This window comes from Mauremys reevesii, linkage group 9 (genome assembly GCF_016161935.1).
Source record: "Mauremys reevesii isolate NIE-2019 linkage group 9, ASM1616193v1, whole genome shotgun sequence".
Taxonomy (NCBI): Eukaryota; Metazoa; Chordata; order Testudines; family Geoemydidae; genus Mauremys; species Mauremys reevesii.
In genome coordinates this window covers 74,723,945-74,751,553 of record NC_052631.1, presented here as the reverse complement: position 1 = coordinate 74,751,553, position 27,609 = coordinate 74,723,945, and the positions used below count along the sequence as shown (strand labels likewise).

At 41.8% G+C, this 27,609-nt stretch overlaps 1 protein-coding gene and 1 long non-coding RNA gene across 7 annotated transcripts in view; one reads left to right on the top strand and one right to left on the bottom strand.

Annotated features, from left to right (window-relative positions):
* Positions 1 to 13,785: 13,785 nt before the first annotated feature.
* On the bottom strand, positions 13,786 to 26,126 carry LOC120372531. Of its 2 annotated transcripts, none has more exons than XR_005585027.1 (3): positions 25,908 to 26,126; positions 16,118 to 16,209; positions 13,786 to 14,604 (listed from the first exon to the last, which is right to left on the bottom strand). It is a non-coding gene; the product is annotated as an uncharacterized LOC120372531 (long non-coding RNA). The 2 variants fall into 2 exon arrangements; XR_005585026.1 differs by lacking the exon at positions 25,908 to 26,126 and adding an exon at positions 23,642 to 23,732.
* A 252-nt stretch (positions 26,127 to 26,378) lies between these two features.
* Positions 26,379 to 27,609, top strand: part of DACH2 (dachshund family transcription factor 2) — a 492,287-nt gene continuing 491,056 nt past the window's right edge. For 3 of the 5 annotated variants that reach the window (XM_039489729.1, XM_039489730.1, XM_039489728.1), the window contains exon 1: positions 26,379 to 27,018. In XM_039489729.1, the coding sequence (XP_039345663.1) occupies positions 26,510 to 27,018 (509 nt within the window). In that variant the 5' untranslated portion in view covers positions 26,379 to 26,509. The remainder of the gene's footprint in view (positions 27,019 to 27,609) is intronic. The other 2 variants (XM_039489727.1, XM_039489726.1) reach the window with 1 other exon arrangement.

The following is a 27,609-nucleotide window of genomic DNA, read 5'->3' as shown; positions in this document are numbered from 1 at the left end:
TCTTTAAGTTTTGTCTAATGGAGATTCAGTCCTGCCTGGAATATCATGCCAGCTGGAGGCTTCTGCCTCAGGCTACTCTCCCAGCCGGCAGCACCGCGCGGTTGCACCTACCCCAGCCTACCCCTTGCTCCCATGGCTGGACAGTAGTAAGGAGCAGTTCAACTATAGGCTGAACAAGTGCAGAATGGTGGTAGAATGTGCCTTTGAACGTTTAAAAGCTCGCTGGTGCTGTTTGCTGACTAGGCTGTTTGCGATTAGATTAGCAGAGCACAGCAAGGTGTGCTGAGCATCACAGAGGCTTTGAAAACCAGTTTCATGACTGGCTAGGCTTTGGGATGACAGTTGTCTGTGTTTCTCCTCGATGAAAACCCGCCCACTCTGTTGATTTTAATTCCCTGTAAGCTAACCCTGTAAGCCATGTCATCAGTCACCCCCTCCCTCCATGAGAGCAATGGCAGACGATTGTTTTGCGCCTTTTTTCTGCACAGATGCCATACCACAGCAAGAACGGAGCCCGCTCAGATCACTGCAGCAGTTATGAGCACTGTAAACACCATGCGAATTATCCTGCATTATATGCAGAGCCAGAAACTTCAACAGCAGGTGAGGAGATGATGGCAGCACGGTGACGAGAGTGATGAGGACATGGACACAGAGTTCTCTTAAAGCACGGGCCCTGGACATCATGGTGCTAATGGGGCAGGTTCATGCCATGGGCTGCTGATTCTGGGCCTGGGAAACAAGCACAGACTGGTGGGACCGCATAGTGTTGCAGGTCTGGGATGATTCCCAGTGGCTACGAAACTTTTGCATGTGTAAGGGCACTTTCATTGAACTTTGTGACTTGATTTCCCCTGCCCTGAAGTGCAAGAATACCAAAATGAGAGCAGCCCTCACAGTTCACAAGCGAGTGGCGATAGCCTTGTGGAAGCTTGCAATGCCAGACAGCTCCCGGTCAGTCAGGAATCAATTTGGAGTGGGCAAATTTACTGTGGGGGCTGCTGTGATCCAAGTAGCCAATGCAGTCACTGAGCTGCTGCTATCAAGGGTAGTGACTTTGGGAAATGTGCAGGTCATAGTGGATGGCTTTGCTGCAATGGGATTCCCTAACCGTGGTGGGACAATAGATGGAACACATATCCCTATCTTGGGACCGGACTACCATGGTAGCCAGTACATAAACCGCAAGGGGTACTTTTCAATGGTGCTGCAAGCACTGGTGGATCATAAGGGACATTTCACCAACATCAGCGTGAGATGGCTGGGAAAGGTACATGACACTCGCATCTTTAGGAACTCTGGTCTGTGTGAACGGCTGCAGCAAGGAACTTACTTTTCAGACCAGAAAATAATTGTTAGGGATGTTGAAATGCTTATAGCTACCCTAAAGTGTAAGGAGTTCCACTTGTACTTGAAGCAAAGGTGGCAGAATGGTATTCTTACAGTTTTCATACATAGAATGTTAGAGTTGGAAGGAACCTCAAGAGGTCATCTAGTCCAACCCCCTGCTCAAGGCAGGACCAATCCCCAAACAGATTTTTACCCCAGTTCCCTAAATGGTCCCCCCCCCCAGGGATTGAACTCACAACCTTGGGTATAGCAGGCTAAGTCTCAAACCACTGAACTAGATAGTGTTTTCAAAAATAATGTGTAAAACAAAGTGCCATGTTGTTCTCATTCTGATCTTTAGCCTGCATTTCTTTCACACCCAAACCTCCCTCCCCCGAAATGAGTGGGCAAGGAGCTGTATTTTTGTGTTTTATGTATTCTGCCATGGACTTTAGCAGAAACAGTTTGTAGGTTTCAGAAAATGGAATCTATATTGGTCAGGTACATTTAATGTCTGATTTAGGGTGACCAGACAGAAAATGTGAAAAATCGAGATAGAAGGTGGGTTGTAATAGGAGCCTATATAAGAAAAAGACCCAAAAATCGGGACTGTCCCTATAAAATTGGGACATCTGGTCACCCTAGTATGATTACATTGTTTTTAAACTACAGAACATGAACATTTTCTTAACACTATTATTTAAATATTAGCAACTTTATAATATGTAGTAGAGAAGTAAAGTAGAAAACATTTGTCAATTAATTAAAAAAATAAAACATTTACAAGACATTTTTTAAAACAAAGTATACCTGCCCAATTAAACGGAATTTGAGTTGTGGCTCTTTTTTGAAGTACTGTATGTGTTGAACATGGAGAACAATAAAGTGTTAATGTCAAAGCAACAATATGCTGTGTTTCTCTGTCTATATATATGGAATGTGAAGAAAGTACATGAGCTGAGGAAATGAAAGAGTTATAGCAGAGAGTGAGTGGGTGGTGGTATGTTCTCTGGCACAGAGTTACACTTGCTGAGAAACTTATAGGAAGAGGGAGGTAGGGCACTTGGTTCTGTCATTCATTATCCTCCTTTATAACAATGACCGACTGAGAAGTCTCTGCACTGTGCCTTCCATTTTTTTCTGCTTTCTCTCAGCCTTTCCCAGTGGCCCTTCCTTTAAAGGACATGTAGAAGGATTGCAGAAATCACAGATTTAGCCTTTCCATTGAGCTCCGTGCCTTTTTTATTAACCCCTCTACAGTCAGATAAGTGCTACCACCAGGGCTGAATGGGGCAGGAGTAAAAGATACCCCCCTCTCCCCGTGACCTTCCTGCAGGTAACAGTGTGTTTGTGGATTCTGCCATCATCTGCTTTTCTGTAGACACACTGTTTTTTTTCCATACCCTGACCTGTTTACTTAAACTCATAATCTTAGGTCTGAATTAATGTAGCTTTTCCACTTATATATAATGAACTCTGCTATGTCTCACCCACAGAGGTAAGAGTTGAAGTTCAAGGGTAGAGCATTGTGAGAGTGTTGGAAATATTTCTAATCAAGCTGTACCTGTTCTGTACAGTGAAGTCCTCCATCCATAGAACAAGTAGAGCGTGGCAGTAGTTAAACCAAGATCATATTGGTAGGGCAGTATATCTTAAACTTGACGGATCACCCTTAGTGTTGACCCTTTCTCCAGATCCAGTCAGTCCTATACTCTCCACTGAAACTGTCAAAAAATTGCATTTGGTGTCAGCTGGGGAAGAAGGGGAGGGTGTTTGTAGTGCATCTATGCAGTAGGAACATAGGTATTGTGTATGGCTATGGAACTCAAATTTTATTATCCTGTTTCTGTGTACTGCATCTCTAAATGTAAAGTGTCTCTTTGCGTGATCACTGTGTGAGTGAAAACATAACATAGATAGCGCAGCGGGTACTTAGATACACCACTATGAAGGGTATGGTGAGGATTTCCCTCACATAGACGCCTAATGTAGAAAAAGTCAGTAAAATTTGTGCAGTATCCCAAAGAATCATCTCCCTAGTCCTCTTCAAAATCCTTAGGCGGACCTTCTGCCACAGAGGGGGATCATTGTGGAGAACATAAAAGAAATCAGAGATCTCAGCTCCTGGGAAGGTTAGAGAGGCGGGGGAGACAAATCAGCCCCATTCTCCTAAGTTGTCTGCTGTAGAAGATCCTCATAGCACAAGCCACCTAGTTTATATTTAGTCATGCTATGCTGTTAGAGTGTTGCCTTGGAAAGTATAACCATGTAATAATAATGCTACAGTAATTTGATTAAGAAGTCCTTCCAGTTTACATCTCACCAAGGATCTTTTGTTAGAATGCACACAAGGGATCATTTGGTCTAATTACATTAGCTGTCAATATCATGCAGAATACACAGTATTTTTGTTCAAATCATGTAATATATATTTTGCTAAATTTCATACAAAAATTGCTTCAGATCATGTTAACATTTCAGGAAATGTAATTGTGATACTGTTGTTTTATAATTATAATAATAGTTACCCTTCTATATTATTTCCATTTGAGAATCTCAAAGTGATCCAAGAATAAATTTAATCTTCCAAATCTTTTGTGTGGTTTGATATTATTACTCCATTTTATAGGTGAGGAAACTGAGGCACAGGCAGGTATAAATGAGTTGCCCCAGAAATAGGAAGTAGAATCAGAAATAGGGCTTGGCTCTTCTTGACCACCCCTGTGTCTTAACCACAAGTCCATTCTTCCTCTCTGATGCTGTACATCTGCTGGGTCTTCAGATATTTTCTTGTAGTTATCTTTAAGGCTGTAGTTGAAAACAGTACTTGAAAACATTATGAACAATAAAGATCTGAGAGAATACATGTGTTTATTATTTCTTAGGCAATTTTTTTCTCATTTCCACATGCTCAGTGCATCTGCTTCACTTTGTATATGTTTTTTCAAAGAGACAAAATTGCTTTATGCCATCTGGAAAAAAAAGGGAAAATATCTAAAACTGCTTAAACATTAATATTTGTATATAAATATATATGCAAGGAGTGTGAAAAATATGTTATACAATACAGTTGTCTTGATCCTGCTCTCATTTAGGCCAACAAGAGCAAGGCCAGATCTATTATGTTATTAGTATCTGCTAATGGTATTTTTATTCATTGGATTTCTCCATATTCTCCTATTTCCAACTTTCTGTCAACTCACCAGTAATGATTATTTAGCCACTAAGGCCTAGTCCTGCACCATTAAAGTCAATAGAATTTTTGCCAGTGACTTAAATGGGAGTAGACTTTCAGTGCTATCATGTCTTTAAAAACAAACAAGCAAATAGTGTATCATGGTCTTTTCTGACTAATGGATAAAATGAATTAAAATACGGTTTCAAATGTTTATTGTTTTACACATGATATAATAGACTTTACAGTATTTGATTGCATGTGTACTTAAAATTATGTATCTATATAAATATTGCAAAAAGTTGTGCTTTGTCCAGAAAATGGATAATATGGCATAGCAAACACACAGATATACTCAGATTAGAAGACTGTATCTTTCATCTAAAGAAAATGAGTAAATACCTGTATAAGAATCTGAAGTATTTAATTACAACAGACAACTATCATGCATTATGCATGGCTGAAAAGGAAAGTAATCTGGAAAAAGAAAATTTGTTAATCTTTAAAGTTCTTGAAACTGAGAAAGCTCCTTTAGGAATCTCATCATAAATATCATCATATAATTAAAAGGGTTTAAGGTGGTCCATAAAACTGAGTGAATTGATGTCTCTCATATGCAGTATTTTAACCTGGACTTCAGCAGAGAAACCATAAACAAAAGGCTATAAAGGCATCAGATGAAATGAGTTCTTGCAAGCTCAGATCCTTGTGAAGACACACTTATCTTAAACTCACCAGGGACTCACACATGAAACCATCAGCAACAGACACCTGCAAGGTAAGAATGAATAATGATGAGAACCCAGTTTACAGGTTAAACAATCTCTGAGTACTTTGAAGAAGCTAACAGTGGTATAAAGTCTAATGTCTAAATTTGAAGCAGCAAAAGTAGAAAACAGAGAAAAGCTAGCACTAGAGCAAGTTAAAACTATTATTTCATTTTTTTAAAGCTGTCACAAACTGGATGTGTGAGTTAAAGCTGCCTCAGTCTGAATGCATTGTCTTTTAATGCTCTCATCAGATGTCTGTGGTGAGGGGAGAGATTGAGTCTGGACTTTACAGCTAGCACAATGAGAATTTCTTTTTAAAGTTTCCTAGTGTAGACATGACCTGCAGGGGAGCTGACAGTCACTCCTATTGTGTTTTGCCTTTGAGCAAAAAGGACATATATAAATGGGTTTGTCAGCAGACAGAAGGTGACTTTGGGAAGATTGGTGGTATCAATGGGGCCACAGCCAAAAAGGAAGACATAAGCCTCTGTTGTCATCTTACCTTGTTTGTAGGGAACAGGGACATGTCCATTCTTCCTCTTGTTTTCAACAGATAAATTCACTGAAGCCTTACAAGGAAAATCTACTCATCTTTAAGTGTTTCCTTTACAACACTGCACCTTAAAGATGAAAATAAAATAGCAGCGTTTTGTGCATGGTTTAAAGGCGTTGCCTTTAGGATTTTAGGGCCAGAGTAGCAATGGTATTTCATTCTTTTTTAAAAAAGGAATCATTCTACTTTTTGTAGAAGGTTGAAGGAAATTATCTTCAGCTTGACACATGTAGACCTAGAGTGTGCCCTTATTTCAACTTTCAGAAATTGCGAACTGACACCAAATTATGTGGAGTGGTGACTTCTGAGGAAATGAAATGGACATTATTTGAAGCTCCAGGTTGAGTAGACCTACCATCTATTTTTCATTAATTCAAGCCATACCAGTACAATACACCTCATTTATAGTGACATCTTCCCTCTCATGCAGAAAATTGAGACATGTACATTGTAGTTTATTAAACTTTTGTTGCATTTTATCTGGTTAGAAAGCGAATGCCCGTGCCATAAGCAATTTATGCATTGGAATTATTGGTTATTTTAAAATGCATTACATTTTTTGTAAAAGTTTGTAGTTTAATCTGTGTTGTGGGATAGGCACAATTGAAAAATTACAAAATTTGAAATCTCAATTCAAATGCACCATTGCCATAATACCATGGTGTTCTCTAGTCTGTATATTCCACAGATACAGAGCCAGCTCCAGGCACCAGCGCAGGAAGCAGGTGCTTGGGGCAGCCAACGGAAAGAGGCGGCACATCCGGCTCTTCGGCGGCAATTTGGAGGCAGGTCCCTCAGTCCCTCTCGGAGGGAAGGACCAGCCGCCAAATTGCCACTGAAGAATGAAGTGGCGCGGTAGAGCTGCCGCCGAAGTGCCGCTGATCTCGGCTTTATCTTTTTTTTTTGTTCTTCGCTGCTTGGGGCAGCAAAAAAGCTGGAGCCGGCCTTGCAAAGATAGAATGATAATGAATAAAGTAAATAAACAACAATGGGTCAAATCTGTAGACTGTATATAAAATTCCCATTTTGTCTGAGTTAGGACTTCAGGTGTATGCTGAATTGTAATATATAGCACTAATTCAGGGCCAAACTTTCCCCTATATGCATAACATCTTCTTGTAATTCTTCTATTGGAGTGTGGTGTGGGGTTTGGAATTTATTTGGAGTTTGCCCTCCCCTACAAGACAGCGGAGTTTTGACATCCTAAATGCAACATATCCCCAGTTTCATACAACCTCTCCGTGGTCCCCAGCCAGGTCTGTTCCTCAGGGTTGTTCTGGTAACTATTCCCCCAGATTTGGTTGCCTCTAGAACCACCCCTTGCCCCAACCACAGCAGGCTTTCCAGCACAAATTACTGCAGGCTCTGTTAGGTCTATATTTAGAGAGAGTGAAATTGGCAGAGACCTATGGTCCCTTTAAACCCTTCCATCTTATGTAGGGAGCCACACAGAGTCCCCATAAAAGAGAATGATAGGAATACACTTTTGCACCCACTCAGCCTATATTAGCAGGCACAGGCAATCCTCTTCACTTGTGGAAACAGAGGGGAAGGTGGGGGCCAGTGTGTTTCACATTTTTAAAGATGGAAATACAAATATTAACACCACTTAGTTGATATATCCCCTCTTTCACATAAGTTAAAAGCCAGGAAGGGGCTTTCACTTTGAAAAAATAGCTGTATAGTTCCTAGTGTTGAAGCAGATTATTAGAGGAAGGTTTGCAAGAATAACTGCTTAAAATGGTCACATTCAGATTAGACAAAAGAAATATAGTTTGTATTTGTATAGAAGAAAATGGATGAATTTAAATTTTAGCTGATTATAATTATTGTCATCATAATCATCATCATTATCTTTGTATGTCTAAATGACTGATTCAAAGAAGAATTTTAACATATTTCACATGTCACTGTAATTCTTTTCTGTTTTGTGCTCTAGTGCTTCAATTTTTTTATTTGCTTTCTTCAGCCTCTGAACTTTTCATGGAAGCTATTGTCATGGAAGCTATTTCAGCATACAGCCATTTAGAAGAAAAAAAAGCCCTTTGCAATAAAATAAAGACAAGAAGAGATGTTCCATATTGAGTAATTTTTTTTCATTTTTGTCAGTAAAAAATAACCATCTAATACGGAGAAAACTGATATTAAGTGACAGCACCTCCATATGCACCCCATAAAGAGGTTCAGAATAGTAGGTTTCCACCCGGACCCCAGTCTTTGTGACAAAACAGAAAGATGCTTTTAACAATGACTCAAGTCTGATACAGGACCAATATAGGCTTTGCTTCATTCAGGTTAAGACAGAATGAAGTATTATCTCCTATTTTAATTAGAGTTGCAGGAAATCAGGACTTATGAAACAGGCCCAATATACCCAGCAGTTTAGGCATGTAAAAATGGAGGCACCCAAAATCAGTGGTCATCTTTGAAAATGTTGGGATAACTATATTTATAGAGTCAATATTTAATCCTTGGTCTAGTGTGCAGTAGCAGTAAGGGACCTAATAGGAAACTGTCTTGCATTAAGTATCTTGTACTATTAAAATATTGGGCTATTACTTCATCATGAATATATTGAATCAAACCTAAAAATTTTGTATAGAAACTAGTTGAGGTTGCTTAGTGCAAATGTAATTACTTCTCACATCTTACAAAATCCAAGCCTATTAAAGCATGGAAATGAATAGTTACAGACATCATAGATCTTATATCACCAACAATAAACATAAACACAAATTTTGTTCTATTTTGTATTTAAAGACTCAGACTCATAGACTTTAAGACCAGGAGGGACCATCATGATCATCTAGTTTGACCTCCTGCACATTGCAGGACACACTCACTCACCCACCCACTCCTGTAATAGACCCATAACTTCTGTCTGAGTCACTGAAGTCCTCAAATCATGATTTAAAGACTTCAAGTTACATAGAATCCACCATTTACACTAGCTTAAACCTTCAAGTGACCCATGCCACATGCTGCAGAGGAATGTGAAAAGCCCCTAGGGTGTCTGCCAATCTGAGCCAGGGGACAATTCTTTCCTGACCCCAAATATGGTGGTCAATTAGATACTGAGCATGTGGACAAGACCCAGCAGCCAGACACCTGGGAAAGAATTCTTTGCAGTTACCCAGAGCCCTCCCCATGTAGTCCCATCACTGGCCATTGGAGATATTTGCTACTAGCAGTAGCAGATCAGCAACATGCCATTGTAAGCCCTCTCATCATACTATATCCTCCATAAACGTATCAAGCTCAGTCTTGAAGCCATTTAGGTTTTTTGCCTCTACTACTACCCTAGATTAGCTGTTCCAGAATGTCACTCCTCTGATGGTTAGAAACCTTTGTTTAAGCCTAAACTTATTGATGGCCAGTTTATATCCATTTGTTCTTATATTAACATTGGCACTTAACTTAAATAACTCCTCTCCCTCCCTGGTATTTATACCTCTGATGTATTTATAGAGCGCAATCATATCTCCCTTCATCCTTCTTTTGGTTAGGCTTAACAAGCCAAACTCTTTGAGTCTGCTCTCTTAAGGTAGGTTTTTCATTCCTCTGATCATCCTAGAAACCCTTCTCTGTACCTGTTTCCAGTTTGAATTCATCTTTCTTAAACATGGGAGACCAGAAGTGCACTCAGTATTCTAGACGAGGTCTCATCATTGCCTTGTATAATGGTACTAACACTTCCATGTCTCTACTGGGAATACCTCGCCTGATGCATCCTAGGACTGCATTTAGCTTTTTTTCATGGCTGCTTCACATTGGCGGTTCATAGTCATCCTGTGATCAACTAATACACCTAGGCCTTTTTTCTCCTCTGTCACTTCCAACTGATAAGTCCCTAGCTTCTAGCAAACATTCTTGTTGTTAGTCCCTAAGTGCATGACCTTGCGCTTTGCACTATTAAATTTCATCCCATTTCTATTACTCCAGTTTTCAAGATCATCCAGATCTTCTTTTATGATATTCTGGTCCTCCTCTGTATTGGCAATACCTCCCATGGGTGGCGCATATAAGAAGCCAGGGAGGCTAGAAAAAAGTCTGGCCGTACAAGGGAGAAATGCTGCAGCTGTGACGCGGGTTACCCCTCTGGAGGCGCACTGACTCACCACCGCCTTTGGAGCACCAGGAAGTGCAGCTCCATAGAAGTGGGAGGGGCCACTGGTGCTTGGACCATGGCCCCACCCTCACTCTCCCTCTTCCCCAAGGCCCTGCCCTCCCTCCACCTCTTCCCCTGAGGTCTCCCTGCCCACCATCACTCCTCTCAATGGCCCCTTGGCCGCCCCCCATTCTGGGAAGGGGTTGGAGAGGAGTGAGCGGTGGGTGGGGAGACCTTGGGGGAGGGGGCAAAGAGGAGCAAGCAGCAGGCAGGGGGAGCTCGGGGGAAGAGGCAGAGAAGAGTGAGCGGAGGATGGGCAGGGCCTTGTGGGAGGGAGAGGGTAGAGGCTGGGGGGGGCGGTGCCACGCCCTAGGTGCTGGTGGAGCTCCCCACACTTTTAGAGAGCTTCTGGTGCTCACTTGTTAGCCTCCCTAAATGGAAGACTCATGCACCGCCTATGCCACTTTTTATTGCAAGGTCATTAATAAAAATGTTACTTCCATTGATGACTCTTCCATAATGATTTAAAACCAATATTCTATTTCCCTAAAAACTTTGAAGTTGTTATGAAAAGAACACACTGTCTATAAGTAAAATATCACACCAACATGCAACTGCAGCTCCTTAACTAACTTAATGAAGTTAATTGGAATCATGAATGCTCACCATCTCTGAAAATCAGGTCTTAGGCGTCTCATAAATTGGTCTTTAATGTTAATTCATATAGAGTGTTTCAAAATAAATGAAAATTAGTTCTTTCAAATTAGAAATCACAATAAATCCCTATCGCAAAGCAAAAGATTAGGGCCTGATTCTCCACCACCTTGCATATATGTAGACCTTTACACTTGTATAAATCAGAAGAGTAGCATTTTACATCCACTTTGCACTTGTGTGAAGGGCTGCACAAGGGGCAGTGCAATTGAGAATCAGCTCTAGTCATTTATTTATTCTTTCAAGTTTAGGCCTCAGTCCTGCAAACACTTATGTACATTCTTAACTTCCCTCAGAAGCATGAAGTCAAGCATATGCATAAGTGTTTGCAGGAATAAATAGCAAGATAGTTAAAGAAAGACAATGGGATTGAATTCAGAGTGGTAGCCGTGTTAGTCTGTATCAGCAAAAAGAATGAGGAGTACTTGTGGACCCTTAGAGACTAACACATTTATTTAAGCATAAGCTTTCATGGGCTAAAACCCACTTCATCGGATGCATGCAGTGGAAAATACAGTAGGAAGATATATATATATATACACACACACACAGAGAACATGAAAAATGGGTGTTGCCATACCAACTATAATGAGAGTAATCAGTTAAGGTGGACTATTGTCAGCAGGGGAAGAAAAAAACTTTTGAATGTAATCCTCATATATATGACAGTATGGAGGAGATTAATTTCAAGAGCGCACACTTTCCCTTGAGTAGGAGATATAGAATAGTAATTTCGCAGCCTTAAATTCTACAGCTGCATGTTTATTTTCTAAATCTTGACTGGAAATATAATTTTTTAAATTTATGTTAATTTGTCTTCTGTTGATAGATGTTTACTATAACAGGTAGAGGGACCTTGCAGAAGGACTGGGTAACCCAGGGGTTATTGCTGCTCCAGGATATCAGGGACTCCCGCAGCCATTATTGTGACTGCAGAGGACAACTTCTGCCTGCAGTCCCACAGATAACCTAGTTATTAAACAGCAAAGGTTCCTGAAGGGAAATGCTGCTCACATGTCTACAGCTGATTCTGCAGAGGAAAAGTGATCTAAATTGGCAAGAGGGAAAGATCAGGAGAGGGAAATAGGAGAGTTGCAGGGAGCTCTCCACCTTTGTACTGGAGCCTGATGAGTTATAGGAAGGTTTAACTTTTGCCTTCATACTTTGCCTGATGGAATATTTACCTTTGTTGTTTACACTCTGGCTGAAGCAAGCCTTATTTTTTCCATTTAGACTAAATTTGGTAATGCAGATTTCTTTTTTAATTAACTGTAATTAGTAAACTACTACCCCAGAATATTAATGTTGATGCTTGCTCTTGCTATACCACTTTAGGGTAAAATTAACATTGTTTTAAAGTTTAACTCCTAATTGTTTTACTTTCTCATATTTTTTGTTATTTGACTGAAAATTAAACAATATCTAAAATATAAAGGACTTCCCAGCTTAAACATCTATGTGTATTTAAAATTATAGCTCACATTTACATTTTCTGAAAAAGTTCTTTAAATCCAATGGCCTAAATAAAACTATGAACTGGGCTGAATTAAAAAAATACAAGATATAAAATGATGACAGACCTTGTCACAGCATACTTAATATAATGAAAAATATATATGCATCCTTCATTAAAAAGATATCAGGAGGCCTATTTGAATGCAATATTCTATAATTCTGAAATAATACAATGAAAAGCTAATTGCCAATCAATATTAACAATCCTTTATTTTGCATTTAAAATAAATACTACTATAATGAATATGTTGTTATAACATGTATCACATTCCATTCATCTCTATTTTTAGTGTGCTAAATTGTGCCAGTTAGGTACACTCTATAGTTTGGACACAGAGAACACTGAGCAGAAAGGCAAAAAACTTTCAGAGCTCCCTGGTTGGGTAGTGGGGAGCAATCTGTGAGATATCTTTTAAGGGCTGCAGTATACTATTGCCAGTGGGGGATAGAGCCATCTCTCCCCCTAATCATTATCCCTCCCTGCCCCCTTTTCAGCACATTGTTCCCAGGGGCGACTCCAGGCACCAGCACACCAAGCGCATGCCTGGGGTGGCAAGCTGTGGGGGGCGCTCTGCCGGTCACCGCGGGGGTGGCAGGCAGGTTGTCTTCGGCGGCATGCCTGCGGAGGGTCCGCTGGTCCCCCGGCTTCAGCAGACCTCCCGCAGGCTACCGCCGAATCCGTGGGACTGGGGACCTCCCGCAGGCAAGCCGCCGAAGGCAGCCTGCCTGCCATGCTTGGGGCGCCAAAATGCCTAGAGCTGCCCCTGATTGTTCCCACAAATGATAGCAACTCCTCTGCTTCCCCAAGTCCAGAGCTGTGCTTCTGGGCCACCCTGAGATAGGCTTAGAAAGTGTGGAGACTACTTACTCCTTCCTTCTCCATTTCATGGCCACATAAGGACTCGCTATAATGTGGCCCATTATAGCCAAATTATTTTCTCAGTTAATACAATTTTAAATCAGGAGTAGTGGTATTGACTAGTTACAGTACGGAAACTGGAGAATCTGGTCCCTTATCTTTAGACATCTAACCACTTGATTTAGAAAAATATCAACTCAGAACTCTTGCATTTGAGGCTGAAAAATGCAATCACTATAGCCTCAGAATTTCTCACATCCTTTTTATTTCCCTCTTCCCTCCCCACTAACAATCCTTGGCTATATGAATTAAAAAGAGTCCTTACAAGTAAAGTACTCCAGGAATCTCAAGATTTATTTTTAATGTAGAAAGAAAGGGCTAATGCTTTCTGTCATTTGGGTACCTAAGTCTTTTTGTTGAAATAATTCCCTTTTTTAGTAAAAGTCTTATGTATGTTAATGGAAATTCCTAATAAAACCTGAGTAACATGATCTTCATGCACCCTATTTTTTCACATCACTTTTAAGCCAAGCCTTGTGTATTGCTGAGAAATATGTTTACATGGCCTTGAGGTATTTCTACAAAAATATTTGCATCCTATAGCATATCCATGGCCACATCACACAGTACAGAAGGACCTCCACATCATAGATGGTTAATGATAATTTTTACAGAGACAAACTGAAGAAAAGAAGTAATTTCAACAATAGTCATGTATTACGAATGCTTTAACCTGTGCTTCTAACTCTGGGCCTGATACTGATCTCACTTACATGAGTGTAAATCAAGAGTAATTTCACAGAAGTCAGTGCAGTTACATTAATGTAAATCCACTATAAGATCAGAATCAGGCATTGCATGTCTTTACAGGATATAGAAAAATGACCTGTGTGTAGTGTGTTCTTCACATTAATCTTGGTATGAAATAGAGGAGAAGGAATGCATAATGCTGTTCCTTTTCAATGGAACTGTTCTTGACTCTGTTTTTAAAAAGTCATTGAGATTAACTGTCCAGACCAAAATCGTGGGTGCGATCAGCAAAAGAAGTTACAGTAAGGGTTTGATCTGATCTCACTTTATACTTGTGTAACTCGATTGGCTTCAGTTGACTTAGTCCTGATTTACACTGGCATCAGGCCCAGTGGAGTTACACCTGTGTAAAAGTGGTGTGAGTGAGAATGAACCCTTAAGTGGCATGCTTTTCTCTCCACTCCCTGTCAAGAACTGGTGCACATAAACATCTAGTTAATGTTGCTTAACACAGAATTAAGTTCAACCGCATTTTCTATCATTAATGTTCAGAGATGTTGTAGTGCACAACCAGGAGCCAGCAGACAATGGAATACAGCTTTCAAACTACCCATGCATCTTGGGTTGTTGAAGGGATAGGTGGAAGCACTGAGGAAGAAGCCCTTTGCATAGTTGAATACAAGTCTGAGAGCTCAAAGTCCTGCAGATCACTGGTATTCACTTCCTGGCTAGTCCTCCATGGCAGTCTTTGAAGTTCTCTGTTCTTCTCAGTGAATAAGAGGCAAAACATATGGGCCCTTCTGAAGTGCAAATAGGTATCTTCCTGTAAACCTGTGTAAATATGTTAAACTGCACATTGGGCTATATCTCCAATGTACAGCTTTTCAGCCATGTATTTTAGAGATCAGAAGGGCAAAATAGCAGGCACCACTTGAGACTCTTAGGACCATCTACTGACATTAATTTTTATGCAGCGCTCCATATTGATTTTCAATATGGAGTTTTGAATGTTTTAATGTAACAATAAGGCTCTTACAAGATATACAATATAATTCTAACAGGCATATCCTGGCATTGATCTAAAATACAGAATACTCATTGATGCCAAATTATATCAGCGGAATTTCTGTACATGAGTTGAGGATAGTAGTACTTCACACTGGTTTCTGGTCCAGCTCCCACAGAAGTCATTGGCAAAATTACCATCATGTAGTTTGGTAAATATTTCAAAATACACCTCTACCCCGATATAACGCAACCTGATATAACACGAATTTGGATATAATGCAGTAAAGCAGTGCTCCAGGGGGGCGGGGCTGCGCACTCCGGTGGATCAAAGCAAGTTTGATATATCGCTATTTCACCTATAGCGTGGTAAGATTTTTTGGCTCTCGAGGACAGCATTATATCGTGGTAGAAGTGTATTTTCAGCATTATTGAACATCTAACTCTTAATTATTTGTTATCTTTATTAGCCATACTACATTTAATTAAATATTTATGGGAGGAATTTTCAAATATTTTGGCAAAATCTTAACATTTATTCTAGTGTCAATGCACGACTATCTTATGTATCTATGAATGATGTAAATCAATTGTCACAGTGCATGTGCAATGCTTAGACAAAATCAGTGGAGCTGAATATGCAAGGAGGCATCTTTGGATAACAGCTGCATATGCATGCATACTCTTGAAACAAGACAAAAATAATTGCTATCCTTGACAATAATTGGTAAGTCAGTAAAAAAGAAATATAATCATGTAACTCAATCCAATATATCAATATAGTCAAAGTACAGTAAATGGACACTTTTAAAGCCTATGGAAAAATGCATTCTTCCATTCAAAACTTTGAAGTTTGCATTTGATGTGACTTAATGGTTTGAGTATAGTTAAAATACTGTATGTTTAATGGCTATATATAGCTCTACAAATATGTATAATTGATATTGTAGATATATATCAGTTTTAAAACTGATCTCAAGTTTACCACTCCTAAAATATTAATTATTTTGACCATTTATATTTCACAAAAATAGATTCAATGAAATGTTAAATTTGATACATTCATTAAATTTATTCTGGAATCTGGATATGTAGAACTTTTTCTCATTAATCAGTTTCTTCTTATGGAAACTTATCACATTGCTTATATTTTGTTGTCAGAAAATACTTTGCACTCAACACAGAATATGAAAATTTATGAAGGGTCTACAGAAGATATTTTTGTATCTTCTGATATAAATATATATTAACAAAAGATTACTTTTTTGTTGTTGCTCTAAATAGAGTTTAAAGTCTGTTTCAATAATGCCAAGATCTACAAAGAAGAAAAATGAAATACCTTCTCATCCCACTAGATGGTGGTGCCTTCAGGTCAGGGCCAGAGATACTATAACAGACAGTGCAGGGGAAATTTTTGCTGTATTTGGCTGCCTGGCAAAGAGAGAGAGAGAGAGAGGAAGTTCAGCTTATAAAGTACTTTCCCCCACTCTGCTCATGGATATTAACTTATCTATATTTAAAAATGTGAGTAGATATACATGACTTCACAGTGTAGAGATTTAAATGTACCACTAGCCTATCTCCACTAAGAAAAATGGGTTCGGGATCGTAATGATTTCATCCTTATTGATGATTTTAATAGAATCCTGACTTTGCAATTTTTGCCACTGCAGATCCCCAATGGAATGCAAAATTGGGCCAAAGATTAAAGTGGTGAATCTTATGTTTAATGTGATAGATTCTGAGTTGGTTCTTTGTAGATGTTGGTTCATTTAATTAACAATAATATCACTTGTATTTATGCAACACTTTTCATTGTGAAGTATATTAAAGTTCTATACAAATTTTCTTATACAACTGATGTGCAGATACCTCTGGGGTGGAGGATGACAACCAGCTGAGGCACAACACATTTCACATCACCTGGGAGAGGAAATTTTGGCTAAATGCAGAAGGGCAAAACTCTGCTCTTATAAGTCCCATAAAAGCTTTAGTTACCATAAAGAGCAGATAGGGCCTTTGTAGATAATGGCTTTGGGTCATTTAAAAAAAAAAGTTCTTATGGTGAATGTCCAAATCCTGAAGGTCTTATTCAGGGAAAATTCTGATTGAAGTCTTCCTATTGACTTCAATAAGGAGTACAGCATACAGAGGTCAGTTTGCTTTGGAAAGGACTCCAGAATTTTGCTCAATTATTTTTAATTAAAAAGGGAATTTTGGAACCTCCTATTGAGAGGAGAGGTAATTTGTCTGGAACTAAGAAAACTTAATATAAAAGATTGTAAAACTGATTTGATTTTGCTTTAATACTGTTTTAAGAAAGGGGGGAATACTTTATGAAGTAATAATAAAATGTTTAAATTTAAAATACATTTGACTGAGTTAACAAATTAAGAATTCAAATAGTTTAAACACTAGATTACAATGTATCACATCAGAACCTCCAGTTGGCCATGTCACAAATCATATAATTTTATGGCAAGATGGAGAGCGCTAACCAGAGGTTAAGAAATGCTTATCTTAAGAATGTCAGATCCTGTGTTGCTGTTCTTTCAGAAGCTATACACAAACTGACTTCAATGGGAAGTGCACATTGATGCATGGTAACAAATACACTTCAGCATGAGGAATTACACAGCACTGTGCTGAGCATTATGAATACCGCTTACTTTTAACGTTTAAGGGCCTGATCCAGCAAACACTTCTACAGCAGCATAACTTAACTCACATGAGAAGTCTCATTAAAGTCAACATACCACTCATCTAAACTAAACTACGCATTACTTAAGTGGTTGCAGGATGGTGCCCTCAGTAAGAAATGTACTGTAGCCAGACTAAAATATAAAGCTTTCTTCTGTCTAAGTTTGGGGTTTTGTAAAATATTCCTAGTACATCAAAATGACATTTTTTCTTTTTACATAACCATCTGACTGCCAAAGCCCTGATCCTCCAATGAGCTTCATGAGGGGCATGCTCTTGTGTCCATCTAGAGATCACGGGGGCCTGAGGCAGAAAAAACAGATAAAGATGGTAGACTCCTATTTCAAAGTGTCAACTATTTTGTGTTCTACTGAATCTTCCCTGATTATATTGATGGGATTTAGCTAAAAAAAAGGTGTCAGGTCCCAGTCTTAGTGGAATTTTCTACTCTTTTTATAGAGAAGAAAATTCCACTAACTCTTTTCTTTAAATGTCCAAAGAAGCAAATTGACTCTAACCATTGTTATTTACAACCATTATTGGGTTAAAATGCAGCATTTTCTAGGAGGGTAAATTCCTTTATTAGATCCCCTTGAATACCCCAGTATAACTGACAATCACTGGAAACATCTCTAATAACTCTTTATTTTACTTAATAAGGGATACCACATCTTTAAAACATTAGAAACAGATGTCACTGCATTACTTCATTGCTGATGTATGTAATAGAAATGACACACTAATTAATTTAATGCAGTATAAATGTACTGATTATTTATCATGGCTGACAATAAAATTATGAAAACATTCAATTACAATCAGTGGTAATTCATTATTTATTGATTTTGCATTATGCACACATTAATACAATGCATTTAATTACACAAGAGAAGGGATCATTTTTCTATTGATACTCAGACATTTAGTTTCATCATTAAAAAAAAAATCTTGCTGTTTAGGTGAGAAATTTTAATCCACGCTTCAATAAAAATTCCTGAAACATCAAAAATAAATTGAATTCAAACCTCCAGTATTAGTGCACTACAAAATGTGGGCAGTAAAAATGACAATTTCAGTATCTTGTTTCTCACATGCCAATGGCCTACATTTGTTAATATAATCAGAGTTACGTGTTCTAATAAAAATTAAGGAACTACATTTTAGACTGATTTTGGAAAAATTATAATTATTTTTTTCCCTTCCTGTCCCAGCTTGTGTTCATAAAATTAGTTATATAAGCAGCTCATTTACTAAGGGCCTGACCCAAAGCCTAGTCAAGTCAGTGGGAATATTTCCACTGACTTCCATGGACTTTTGTTAATGTCAGAAAGGAGAACATCAGCACTGCACTAAGCGCTAGTCAGGTTGGAAAGAATGGAGAAAAAGTGGTGTCTCCGATAGCTGAAATTGAATAGGATATGCAATTTTCAACTATGCCTTCATTCTTCATGCTGGGCCCACATGTACCTCATCGCTCACAAATCTAGTGTTATGTTCATTACTCACATATTTGATGTGAACTCCATCCCATGTGTACTTATGTCCTTCACTAAACTGATATGAACTTTTATTCCTGTATACTACTGACATCAGACATGCTGTATCATGATAGAGTTTATAGAATATGTTATTCATAGAATTAATCTTGCATCATTTTAATCTCCTACATTACAACTTTTCTTGAGTCACTGAATTAGTGTCTTGCCCCCCACTTGGGCACTGGCAAATTGAAACACAGTTAACTGCACCATATACATCATATTACTGAATTTTCCAGTCATTTAGCAAAAAGTTCTTTTTCTCTGTGACCTTGGGCAAGTCACTTCACTGTCCCATGCCTCAGTTTCCCATGTTTAAAATGAGGATAATGATTCTTACCTCTTTTGTAATGCACTTTGAGATCTATTTGGGTGAAAAGTGGCATATAAGAACTAGGTATTATTATTGTTAATGAAAATTCCCTACTGTTTTCATCATTACCCCCTCCTTGTAAATTTGTGTCAGCCAGTATCTTCTCTATAGGATGAGCCAGTGGTCACAATAATGACTACTGGTAACAGGTAATTTACAGGGATCTGTGGATTAGCCCTCTCCACTGGGGCTTGAAACTGACCAGGGCTCTACTCTCTCTCCTCTGGCATTTGTGAAGAACTTGTCCCTGCTTTTACTTCAGCAGACTACATACCATAAAAAAAAAGCAAGCCCCTTTCCTTGATGTTTTGCAATCCAGCAACTGGCGGTCAATTTTTATATGTAATTAAAACTGCACCAACATTTCACTGGCTGTTAATGTCAAGAAAAATGGAATATTTTGCCCTCAGGGCTGAAATGGACAAAAATATTGAATATTAGATTAAAAATAATCATTCTAAAAGCCTAATTACTACTGTATATGGAGAGTTAATAGTTTGTACACATTCATATTACACATTTGGACCCCAGTCAATCAAACCAGCTGACAAACGCAGGATATTTTACAACTGACAAGATATTACAGTATGATTTTTTGGATTTAGCATCTTTGCTTTATCTTGGGTAAAATTACAAGGAAATAATATCTACTGATATAGTTGACTCTTATACGCTTGAGCTGGGCTGCTGCATGGTATTAATTCTCAAACCTTGAGCATTTTCTTAGTCTAAGTGCAGTTCTTTTCTCCATGGATAGTCACCTCTCAAGGGTACTGTTTTTACTACAGTCTTTATGATTTTATATTGCTTCATGCCACTCCAACTTGCAGGGTGTTGATGCGCAAGGCTTCCTCTGGCCTTGCAAAAACTCAGCCTTATTTAGAAATATGTTTAGCTTGTGGAAGACATTAAAGTCAAAAAGAAAAAAAAATCCTGAGAGTGGAATTTGATTATCTCATTAATCTCAAAGCAAAATGTCTTTAAAGGGAGTAAAGGAGAAAAACAATGAGAAACCTTTAAATTTGATTTATTAAATCTTCTAATAGCAATTATGTCCAATAAATTAGCGATATATTTTCTGTTTGAGGGACTTTTCATATTATTTGTATTATGATAGTACCTAGCCCCAGCTGAATACGGGACCCCATTGCATTAGGCATTGTACATAAATACATAGTAAATAACAGTCCCTGCCCCAAAGAACTTCCAATCTAAGGTTCTGATCCTGGAAAGACTTATCCACATTTTTAATTGCCTCATAATTTCCAGTGGGATTACTCACAGTGCGTAAAGTTAAGCATATGCATAAATCTTTGCTGGATTGGGGCCTAAATAGTCAAGGCTGGCAAAGGGTGGGAGAAAGGGATTCAGCATATAAGGAGAGTAATCCAGGGGATGTTTGGAAATGCCATGTTAATTTCACTTTATTTTTAAATATATATATTTTTTGTGGTGAGTTTTGTAACATATAACTGAATAGATTTAGATAAGTGGGAAAGGCAGGAGGGGAGCGTTAACAGCATCAATGGAGTGAGAATGTCAAAGGGGAAGAGGGACAATGAAGCGGAGATGAAAAGAGAGAGGAGGGAAGGATGATGACTAATGGAGGACAGAGAGAATCAGGCTGGAAACACACGGACAATGAAGTTGTTGTAGGATGAGATCAAGAGCAAACAGTGAATTAGAATACTAAAAATAATATTCAGCCTCTGAACTGCAAAAAGTCAGTCAGATGATATTCTCCATGTGCAGGTGTCTACTTCCTTGCTGATGCTGCTCTGGTTGCTGCTGCTAGGGGACTATCTCTGACCTCTAAGGCTGGGACTTCCCTATGGGTTTCTGCTTCACATTCCCTTGAGTTCACATGGCTGGGAGACAGGATCACAATGAGCTTGGTATTACGGAGGATGCCACCTGATCAGGTCCAGGTGGAGTGGGCAGGAGCCCTTGGCTGGACCTCTTCTTTTCGTGCAGTTGCTGCTGGAGGAGTCATTCTCAATTAGTTTTATTCTCCGTGAGCTCATGTGAGTGAGCCAGGGGCCACATGTGGTACCCAGTATCCCTGGGGGGTGCTCCATTCTCATGGGAGCATAGAGGGTCAGTAGGATACTAGCTAGTCCTCCTTCTGTCTAAAGTGCTATTGATGCTTTGGTTGCTGCTGGAAAGAGTGGCCAATTATATGGAAGGTCTCCTGAGAATTTAAGGTGTTTAACATCTTAATGATCCCAAATTTCACTTCTGTCTCAGTCCACTTTCACACTGCTAATATAATGCAGCTCCAATTTTTGGAGGATTTTGCTCTGCAGTAGTCCTAGGTCATTTGCAGTAAACACTCATTATCTTAGCTGTCTATTTACAAAAATGAAAAACTACATATTGTTTGTTCCTCTAGTAACATAATGAAAACCCTGATTTATTATTTGGCCATGGAAAGGCTTGTCCTTCTTTTTGGAGATCTCCTATTTCTTTCCTCCTTTTGCAGGCTCATAGATGTTTTTAGGACCCAAGAGAGTGTCAGATGATTGCAAGTGCCACAGTCACCTTTTGGATAAAGAGGTGGAGGTTGGCAGCGGGGAGAGGAGAAGTAGGAGACTGTTAACAATGGGCTGCCCTTCAGGTCTAGCTCCCAGTTTGGCCCTGCCCTCCCTGCCTACTGCCCAGTTCCTTTTCCAATCTCAGTTACTTATTTTGCTAAAGTTATCACGAGCTGCTGAAATGCTCCTGAATGGGGAGATTCCCCTGCAAATGTGTGAATACAGTTTCACAATTTTTCTCACCATAGCACAAAAAGAGTGAGAGAATATCTGTTTTTTAGCAACAGTCCTTATTATCCTGAGTCAGAGGGAAGAGTAGGTCCAGTAGACATTTCTGATCATCTGTATGGATAAACTAATTCTATACTAACTAGTGTGAGAGCTGTTGCTGGGAGCCCAGTGCGCGCGCGCCTCTCTCTCTCTTTGGACTGCTCTAATGTCAACTTCTGTTCATAGGCAGAGCTCTTGAAACTCAGATATTATGGCCAGGGATGGACTCGCCCAGCTCCACTACTCAAACTATTGTGGGAACTAGTATCCCGGCCCAGAACTAAAGGCCTGTCCCCTCAACCAAGGGGGATGAATTGCTGAGCATGACCACAACTGAGTTTGGGGAACAACAAATGAGGAAACAGGGGCAGAAGTGAAGGTCATGGGGCTACAACAAGGGATCCAGATGGGGACTGTGGCGGGGCAATGACTCACCAGTGCAGCACCTCCTGATGGTCGTCCAGGGAATTAGCTCCTCCCAGCCCAGAGGGACCTGTTGCTGGCCCTGTGTCCCTCCTGGACCCAGGTGCCCTTTGCCCAGAGGTTCTGCCCACCGCAGTCCCCTCTCACTCTGGGTGTCCCCTCCCAGGGGAACCCCTAACCCCCTATCCCCACCTTGCCTCAGTGGCTACTTCCAGTCATCATCCAGCCCCTTTCCCTCGGGCAGACTGCAGTCTGTAATGGCCACTTATCATCGGCAAGGGGGTTAGGACCTGCTGCCTTTGCCTATCTCTGGGCTGCCTTTCTGCAGCCCCAGTACCCTTTTGTGGGCCCTTAACTCGGCTTGCAGCCTGGGGCTTTTCTAGGCTGGAGCTCCCCATCTCCCTCTGCCCTTCCCCAGCACCGCTCCACCCTAGGTACCCTCCTCAGCTTCCTAGACAGCCAAGTCCTTCTCTCTCAAGGAAGCTAAAGAGAGTGTGTGTCTGTTTCTGGCCCACAGCCCTCTTATCAGGACTAGCTGGGCCCTGATTAAGCTGACCACAGCTGTGGCTGCTTTCCCAATCAGCCTGGCTTCCACCCCTCTCACCCCCCTGCTGCAGCCCTCTCCAGGGCTGCTTTATACCCTTCAGGCAGGAGCAGGGTGGCCATCCCACTACAGGGACACTGAGCAGAGAACCTTGGACAACATCTACTGGTCCTCAAAGAAGTCCAAAGAGCCAGTAGACATTACCCACAGGAACTCTGGCTGGATGCGTGAAGTGACAAGGGATCAGAAACAGGCCCCACAGTCGCAGAACACCATCTCCCCCACATCATCAAGTTTCCTCCTGCTGGTCTTGTGGATGGCCATCTTGGTCAGCATCAGGAGACAGTTGATGAAGAGGTCTCGTGACTTTGTGGGGCCATGGATGGGATATGCATATACAAGGAAGCACAGGGAAAAGTGCAGCCAGAACATCAACAGGAAGTTCTGGAGAAGCTGGAAAAGGGGCTGCAGCCTGACTCACTCTATGCAGATGTGTGCCAAAGTCCTCCTCTCACCAGAGGCGATCCTTGCAGTTACAGGACAGTAAGCCTAAATTCGGTACCAGGCAAATTGGTTGAAACTATAGTAAAGAACAGAATTATCAGAGACATAGGTGAACATGATTTTTTGCAGAAAAGTCAGCACAATTTTTGTGAAGGGATATCATGCCTCACCAATCTATTAGAATTCTTTGAGGCGGTCAACAAACATGTGGAAAAGGGTGATCCAGTGAATATCATGTACTTGGACTTTCACAAGGTGCCTTCTGCAAGGCTCTTCAGCAAAGTAAGCAGTCATGGGATAAGAGGGAAGGTCTTCTCATGGATCAGTAACTAGTTAAAAGACCAGAAATAAAGAGTAGGAATAAATGGTCAGTTTACACAATGGAAAGAGGTAAATAGTGGTGTCCCCCAGGGATCTGTACTGGGACCAATGCTGTTCAACATATTCATAAATGAGCTGGAAAAAAGGGGTAAACTGTAAGGTGGCAAAGTTCACAGATGATACAAAATTATTCAAGATAGTTAATTCCAAAGCAGATTGCGAAGAATTCCAAGGGGATCTCCCAAAACTGGGTGACTGGGTGACAAAATGGCAGATGAAATTCAGTGTTGCTAAATGAAAAGTAATGCATATGGGAAAACATAATCCCACCCCTCTACATACAAAATGATGGGATCTAAATTAGTTGTTGCCACTCAAGAAAGAGAGCTTGGAGTCACTGTGGATAGTTCTCTGAAAATAACAGAGTAATGTACAGCAGTAGTCAAAAAAGCTAACAGAATTTTAGGAACCATTGGGAAAGGGATAGATAATAAGACAGTAAATATCAAAATGCCACTATATAATTCATGGTATGCCCACACCTTGAATACTGAGTGCAGTTTGGTTGTCCCATCTCAAAAAAGATATATTAGAATTGGAAAAGGGTATGGAACAGCTTCCATATGAGGAGAGATTAAAAAGACTGGGACTTTTCAGCTTGGAAAAGAAACAACTACGGGGGTATATGATAGAGGTCAATAAAATCATAAATGTGTGGAGAAAGTGAATAAGGAACTGTTGTTTATTCCTTCTCTTAACAGAAGAACCAGGAATTAACCAATAAAATTAATAGGTAGAGGGTTTAAAACAAACAGAAAGAAGTACTTCCTCACACAGTGCACAATCAACTTGTGGAACTCCTTGCTAGGAGATGTTCTGAAGACCAAAACTATAATTGATTTAAAAAAAGAATTAGATAAATTTATGGAAGACAGATCCATCAATGCATATTAGTCAAGATGGTCAGGGATGCAACCTCATTCTCAACCAGAAGCTGGGAGTGGCTGACAGGGGATGGATCACTTGGTAAATATGCAGGTGCACAAGACAAGTGGGGCCGGGTGAAGGGAGGCAGGCAGCAACAAACAGCAAGCAGAGAGGGCAGCCGAGGCAGGGGCAGGAGGCAACAAACAGTAAAGGGGAGGGGTGGGTAGGACAAGGGAGATAGGCAACAAAAAGGGTGGCTACTCATGCATCCACAGAATATGGGACTTCTGGAATAGTGTGGCCCACCCCCACCTGTGTGACCCTGCCCCTGCCAGAGTACTCACATGGAGGACGCCATTTTGCAAAGCACCCATCCCGCCCCCTCTGGTGTACATGTGAAGTCAAGCTGTTGGGAGTGGAGCAGTGCACTCTGCAAAATGGCATCCTCCATGCGTCCACAATGATACTGGTCAAAACCATGTCCGGTTTTATATTAGTGCTGGACAGGGACAAACCTTAGAAAAACAAGACTGTATGGCTTAAAATTGGACAAATGGCCTGCCTAGCAACAAAATGTGGGAGAGAGGGAATCACAGAGGGGGCATGCAAGATGGGAGGGGCCACATAGGGTGACCAAATAGCAAGTGTGAAAAATCAGGACACTTTTTTTTCCGGGGGTGGGTGGGTGACAGTATAATTGTATATATAAGACAAAGCTCCTAATATTGGGATGTCTGGTCATCCTAGGGCCACATGGCCTACAAAAGGAAAGGGGGCATGTGAGAAAGGGGGGACAGCTTACTGCAAGGGGGAGGGGTCTGTGCTAGACGGGAGCAGTGAACCACAAGGGGGTGGGGGGTTAGTGGGCAGGCAGAGGAAGCAGGGGGTCCATCAGTGCACTACAAACTCGGAGAGGAGAAAGGGGAGGCAAGTGTGAGGGGGACACATGCACCCACGTGCTAAGGTTGCCGCCTCTGAAGTACAAAGAAACGAACCCCTAATAAACGGAGCACGCAGGATGGTCCTGAGCCCACAGAACTGGGCAGCTGGCAGTGTATACGGAGCACCCTGGCAGACATCCCCGGACAGCTCCTGCTAACTGCAAAGAAGGGCCGGTCCTGGGCAAACCTGGACAGGTGACAGCCCTACGGTGGCGAGAAGTGAAAAGGCTGCTGCAGCCCCAGGTGGCCGAAGGCAAGAGGCGAGCTGGCAGATGGTCACTTCGGTCAGAGGAGGCGAAGGGGGCGGGCAAAAGGTGGAGGCAGGGCTCCACGCCACTCCCCCTCCGGAGCAGCAGCAACACCAGCAGCCGCCTCCTCCTCCAGCGGCAGCAGCCCCAGCGCCCCTCCGCAAGCAGCCACTAGCCGGTGCCACGCTCGCTGAGGGCCAGGCGCATTGGCTGGAGGGGGCTGTCACTCTCCCCCCCCCCCCGCCCGCCCCGGTGGAGGTGGGGAGGGCTCTGAGCGAGCGGCTGCTGCGTGCGCGAGCGATTGAGCGAGCGAGCGAGTGGGAGACTCTGTTTTGGGTCGTATTGCAAACAGTTGGGGAGAGTGAGCGTGGCAGGGAGCGCGGGGCTGAGCCGCCGCAGCGAGTGACCATGGCTGTCTCCTCCGCGCCTCCCGTCATCTCGGCAACTTCCAGCAGCGCCAGCAGCAGCGGCAGCGTGGGGGGCCCGGGGGGCTTGTTCCGGGCAGACCCCCTCTATTCCTCCAGCCCCTCCGAGTCCCCCAGGCTCACCAACAGCCTGGTCAACAGTTTCCTGGCTTCCAGCGGCGGCGGTGCGGGCACGGGAGGCGGCGGAGGGGGTGGCAGCAACGAGTGTAAGATGGTTGATCTGCACGGGGTGAAGGTGGCTTCTTTCCTGGTGGAGGGGCAGGAGCTGATCTGCCTGCCGCAGGTCTTTGATCTCTTCCTCAAGCACCTGGTGGGGGGGCTGCACACGGTCTACACCAAGCTGAAGCGGCTGGATATATCGCCCGTGGTGTGTACGGTGGAACAGGTCCGCATCCTGCGGGGGCTGGGCGCCATCCAGCCCGGCGTGAACCGCTGCAAGCTCATCACCAGGAAAGACTTCGAAACTTTGTACAACGACTGCACCAACGCCAGGTGAGCGGCAAACTTCGCTGTCACTCCTCTCGCCCCGGCTCGGCGCCTCTCCTTACTGGCTGCCCGCTGCCAAGGGGGGGGGGTCCCGCTCAGCCTTCTCCAGCGAGGGTGGGTGGGTACCCGGGCACCTTGCGCTCCTCGGGCAGCCGGAGCCCTGGGCACAGTCACGCCCGCGCCAGGAAAACTTTGTTTCCGCGGGAGTCCCAAGCCTGGGGTGGGGGGCGAGAGTGCTCCCGAGCTGCTCGTGCCAGGCCAGCCCGGAGGCTCGTCTCTGTAAACAGAGCTAAGAGCCCGCTGCCGGGCTCTCCCGAGCCCGCCGCGTCCCCTCCAGGGCTGTGAGCGCTCCCTAGCGCGCCTTGCAAGGTGCCTACAGCCCTGCAGCTTCCGCCTTAGGGAAGATGAGCCCCAGAAGTCCAGCCTAATTGTGGGGCTCCGCTGCACGGCTATACCGGACGGTCTGTTGACAACGTGCAAACTGCCTCTTACCCTGTGATGGTATCTTTGAGAGAGGGTCGAGATGCGCCAATACTAAGCAATGCTTTAGAAACGGAAACCCCACGTTGGCACGAATAGTCAGGTTGCGAATGGGGC